General features: G+C 32.9%; 1 protein-coding gene across 2 annotated transcripts in view; it reads right to left on the reverse strand.

The window, feature by feature from the left end:
* Positions 1 to 6,000, reverse strand: part of LOC119832007 (thrombospondin type-1 domain-containing protein 4-like) — a 52,899-nt gene that overhangs the window by 20,762 nt on the left and 26,137 nt on the right. For both annotated transcript variants that reach the window (XM_038355587.1, XM_038355586.1), the window contains exons 6-7: positions 5,677 to 5,779; positions 4,301 to 4,431 (exon numbers count right to left, since the gene is read on the reverse strand). In XM_038355587.1, the coding sequence (XP_038211515.1) occupies positions 4,301 to 4,431; positions 5,677 to 5,779 (234 nt within the window). The remainder of the gene's footprint in view (positions 1 to 4,300; positions 4,432 to 5,676; positions 5,780 to 6,000) is intronic.

The following is a 6,000-nucleotide window of genomic DNA, read 5'->3' on the forward strand; positions in this document are numbered from 1 at the left end:
TTATAATTTTATACATCTGCGCATTGAAATGCGCGTACTAATCCACATGCCAAAGAGAATAGGTGTCGCAAGCTGTAAGGAATAGCGTACACAGATCACGGGCCTACGTGTTGTAATTCCGTCGCTTTTGCGTAAATGGCTTAAGAATGCAGGGCTTTCCTCGTAACGATTTTAATCATTCTCAGTAAGAGATCCATTGTTTCGTCTGACGATTCACTTATATAAAAAATTAATAGTAACCTCTTGATCATGGGGAGGCATAAGATTTTAACTAAATATAAGTTAAAATTATTGATGCCATAGCTGCGCTCCGCAGTTTCACCCGCGTATCCCGTAGGAATATCGGGATAAAAAGTTGCCTATGTGTTATTCCAGTTGTCCAGCTATCTACTTACCAAATTTCATTGCAACCGGTTCAATAGTTTTTGCCTGAAAGAGCAACAAACACACACACACATCCTTACAAACTTTCGCATTTATAATAATATTAGTAGGAAGTACGATAGTAGGATAGGATAGGATAGGTTATTTATTTCAATAAAATATTAATACATAACTCTTACCAACTCTTAAAGAACGCCTGAGACTGTTCCTTATTTTGTAATACCCTAAGACAAATAGAATGAAAATGTTGTCTCATCAGTAGGTCTATATCAATATCGATATGTATATAGGCACCTTATATCCTTAAACTTAAAGTGCCTGTCTTAAAACGTATTTATCCAGATAGCATCTGATAATTCACTTCATGCTGATGCTAATTCCGATTAAATATATATTTAGTTAAAATTATTATTACCGTGATGCCCCCGGGCGGTGAGCGGGCCTTAATCACCGTCACCCATATCGCGATCTAACCAGGCGCCGGCGCCGGCCTTTGTAATTAAACATCTAGATTCTCTAATCACGTAAACCTGATAGGTACGGTGACTGACTTTAATGGATATTTGAATTTTTAGCGGCAACAGAAAGATTTTAGTGCGAATAGACTACATAACGCTATTGAGGAAAATTCACAACTAATTTTACAATCCCTAGTTATTGTGATACATTTTTCATTTATAGTTGGTATCCGTCATGGCGTGCCATTATACTGGTATACTATTATACATTCAAATTCGATAAATGGGTTTTCCAATTTATTTAGATACCTATAGAATTTTCCAGCACGTTGAATCATCAAAAAAGCTCTTCGGTCCGATAGTATTCAGAATAGATAAAATATACCACATCAGCGGCTGTCTACCTTTCATATATAATGCAGTTAGTAACTTTTAATCAACGCGTTGACTACGTGGAGTCAAAAAGGGTCCTTGGTACAGTGATAAGCGTATTATTGTTTACATATAGAGAACCTAACTTCAATTCCCGTGCACATAACATGTAAAAGTAATATGAAACTCATCCATCCAGCCACACAATTTAATGAGGTGAAAATTTCGGTTTAGTTCAGCGTAGCTAAAAAAGGAAGCCATATCGTTCGAGCTATTTGTAACAAATGTAATGTAAAACTAAATGTTCATATAAATATTTCCTAATAACATGCAGGACTCGTAAAATCAAGTGAAACGCAAAGCAGCATTACCATATAGGTGAAACCTCAAACACGCCGGCTTAAGAGCCTGCGATTTTATGAATAGCAATGGAATTCTCACCTTTGAATAATGCTCAATTACCATAAAGGTATGCAGTAAATATCATCAAATTGACAGGCATTTACAAATAAAACCAATATTTTACCCCATATATGGAGCCAGTTCATAGGTGGCGCCACGTAAAATTCACGATGTTTTGAATTCATTAGTAAGTTGCTAATCGAGTTATTTGGGTTTAATGCTTTCGTTTATTTCCATGGTTCTACTAATTATACTGATATAGAGAGTAATTTAATAACCCGTTGTACAACTGAACACTACAATAGTCAGTCTATCGTTAAGGATCACTCGTTAAATGCCCAAAGACTAATTTACCGATCGATTAATATGATTTACTCTTAATTTTAAATGCTGTGATATAATTATAGACTAACAAGAAAATACTATGATAAAATGTGATTTTATTTCCGAAACCTTCGCTAAATAAACAAAGTTATTTTTTACAAATTTAAAAAATGTATATATTCCCTATACTACCAAAACAAAACGATAAACAATATAACGACGTGTCCAGCTATCGAAGCACAAAAGCAATCGATTGGGCGGCGACGTTGTCACGAAATGCCTAACAGAGGTAATATTATCACGTAATAAAGTACAATAAGAATACTTTAAGTAATTTACGGTTACGACGCGCATGTCCTTGGTCACCGACAATGTTGCAACGATTCAACACTTTATAGAACAGACGTTGCTTTGACTTGCTAAGGCATATTGCACATTATCTACTTCAGTGTGAATAATATTCTGCGGGGATCGCATTGGAATACATAATTGAAATTAATACCTATTAACTACCCTTGGAAGTTTTTATTATTTTTTATGTTATAGCGGGCAACTGAGCCGGTAAGCGATCACAACTGTTTATGAAGATTCGCATAGGTAGCCTTTGCGAATGCGCTGCCCGCTTTTAAGGGAAAAGGTAAGGATTGACGACTGAAAAGAAGAAAAGAAAGTGTGAGGAAAACGAAACGGGACTCCGGCTCCCCCACTCACAATACGAAACACAATGCATGCTATTATTTTACGCCGGTATTCTGTGGGGGTGTGGTACTTCCCCGGTGCGAGCTGGCCCTATTTGTGCCGAAGCATGCTCGACTCCAACAGTTTAGTTGAATATGACAAACTTTATGAAAAGGCGCTATCGTATCTCCGCAATATTTACAAACATAAATATTTTAATTAAAGTAGTATACTATTGTAGAAAAATATAGCAAATTAATTTTTTTTTAAACATCGGGATGCACAGTATAGTATTATTTTATTTTCGTACGAGCACACACAAACCCACAGACAAATTCTAACTACATCTTTCTGAAATTTGTAGTTTGTAGAAAACCAACAAGAGATAAAACGTATGTGATAATCAACGTACTATAAATATAAATACAATAAAATAATTAATATCTCTTCAGAACAAATCACTTCTACACCATCTACGATGCAAAACATATTTATTGATACCGCATTAGTGCATGAATACTGTAATTACACCACATTTTATCATAACAATTATAATTTCAAATTCAGAACATCCAGTGTAAAGTTGGCTTAAAATCCAACCAATTCGTATAGTTTTATTGCAGTTACAACTAATAGAACAGATGTCGAATTCTAAAATATTGTTCAAGGCGGGTACGCACTTTGAGCTATTTCAATAAAGTAACAGTATTAAGAGCGTTCATAAATTTGATTTAATTGACCAATAAATCCAATCTTCTAACCGTACGAAGGGATGCTATAAAGCTTATACATATTATAAGAAGCTAGGTTTTATTGTTATACTTCATTCAGGCGCCGTGTCTAGCCTTCTAGACTCGGAGCCTTTAATCAAACATAGCAGGGTAATAAATTAATTATTACGCAAGAACATTGTAGCTATAAACTATTAATTAATACTTTGTAATTAAAACGACAAAACACCATATGAACATCATCAGTATCAAACATACCTGTAAATAAACTTGTCTCCTTCGAACATTTAAATAATATGTATACGAATTGTTTGTTGTGTAATACCTAATATTTTTAAGAAATCTTCTTATTCAAACATTTATCACCTAGGTCCATTAAGTTTTAATTCCATCTCAACGTCTTATTGTGCAAAGTTTGGATTTTTATCGATTAACTGAAACACTGATTAATACTAATTTACATATTGCGAAAGGTGTTGTGCTCGATCAGAGATCAGACACATATTTATTTATAGTTGCTTATAAAAGTAACTAGAATAGACATATCAATTGACCCTTGCGGCGGTCTTCGTATTACTATTAACATCTTCCTAGAATATTGAAATAAGACACAAGGTAACTAATAAATTAGTTAAGGCATGCTTCTGTTAAGAACACAATGCAAACACACAGACAGGGTTAATTACAGTCAACTGCGGTTTCATTGCAAACGTTATAAAACTAGCTTATTTAGAAATTAATTACCAAGTAAATATATTAATGATTGGCAGATTTTTTAAACGGTAACTTCAAGATCTTTTTTCAGTTTTAAATATATTTTAGATATATTAAAAAGCCAACTCCAACATACACCATACCCAAACAATTTTTAACTGTAATATTTGTAACTGTAATATTAAAATTAAACAATCCAAAAAAATTTTGAAATTTCATCTACTTAAACTAAATTACCTTACACGTCCCCTGCACGCAGATAGCCCGAAAGCCTTGCATGGTGCACGGCGTGCCGTCAGCCGCTAGAGATAGCGACGCATAGAAGTGGTGGCCCAGTGGGCGGCAGTTTAGCACACATGGTGTATCACCTAGTAAGTATAGATTATTAGGAAATGGTATTCAAACTCAAAGTCAAACATTTACTTATTGAATTGGACTTCTTATAGAAACACTTTTGAATCGTCATAACACAGTTTTAACATTATTCACCGGTTTAAGTTTAAATACGTAAAAACTCTAAGATTTTTCAAAGCCAATCAAAGAAGACATTGCATTTATATATTCATATTACCAACAAAAGAAATACCGAGAACCGTCCTAGCCCAATGAACTGATTCTAGCCCCTTTACATGTTGTTTTTGTTCTTTTGGACGCCTTCGCGCATTAATAACAGCTTCATTACGGATATAAAAATAATTTTTATAACTAATTGTCGAATATTTTTTTGTATCATACTAATTATGAATGTATGTGACCTCATTCACGCTAAAACTAATTGCCTATATACAGGAACATAAGCTATAGAAATACTTATTTTGCTCGAGGATTCATTCGGCACAGCTATTTATTAATGAAACAGTTGTGAATGTTTCTCTTGCAGGTTTACCATATAAAGATTTTAATAAAAAGAAATCACAATTAATAACACATTATCCACAACCGAATTAGAACATTTAAGTAGTAAATATAAGTTTAGTACAGAATCAAATAGAAATTCACAAGCATTAGTAATAAACGCAACATCTTCCATGGCAACTCTATTAAATTTCCAATTAATTCGCTAAGACGGTTTATTATAAAGATGCAATCAAAATCACATTACATCGACTATCCATTACAACTTATCTAGAATATGTTACTGATAATAATTAATATTTCACTTGCAGTGTTGCATTAATATATTCGCCAATGAACAAGACTCTATGCCATCATTCATTACTTATTATATTCTTTAAATCCTGCATAATACAATAAGAAGCAGCATGCTTTTGGAAGGGTACAATTTTTATTTAACGAAAATATATCGTTTATCATTGTTACAAATTCATGTAAAAACAAACCTGAATAGTAGATAATAAGTAAATTTAAGGCATATGAATTCTATCGTTACATTTAATTAAATCAAATTAAGAAATAAATATTAAAGTAAATATGTATAAATGTGCATAGCAATATGTATTTTTGTAAACTGATGACATTACAAATATAGGAAATATTTAATAATAAAGGTTAAAATTTAACAATTTGATAAAAATATATTTCATAAATATGTAAAATTTATCAGCGTTTTCGGATATGAGGATGCGTAATGTAAATTTGAATCAATGACTTACCATCTATATACGGCACCCATGTATAATATCTTCCCCGAAAAGGCCTTCTATCGTAGGAAGAACATTGTTCTGCCCGCGTGTCAGCAAGTCCTCGAGAACATGGCTGGATAAACGTATATCATTATATTACAGCCTCATAAATGTATATACTAAACCTAAACTTGTAAAAAATGTGTTTGAATAAGCTGCATGGGTACATGGGTACAGGTTTAAACATTAGTCAACGTACGCACAATGAATGCAGGGTAGACATAATACCTAGTCTTGCCATAAATATTGTAATAAAGAAAAAAGAAAATTGTTAACTGCAAATAACATTTATTA

The sequence above is a fragment of the Zerene cesonia genome, chromosome 14, assembly GCF_012273895.1.
Source record: "Zerene cesonia ecotype Mississippi chromosome 14, Zerene_cesonia_1.1, whole genome shotgun sequence".
Taxonomy (NCBI): domain Eukaryota; kingdom Metazoa; phylum Arthropoda; class Insecta; order Lepidoptera; family Pieridae; genus Zerene; species Zerene cesonia.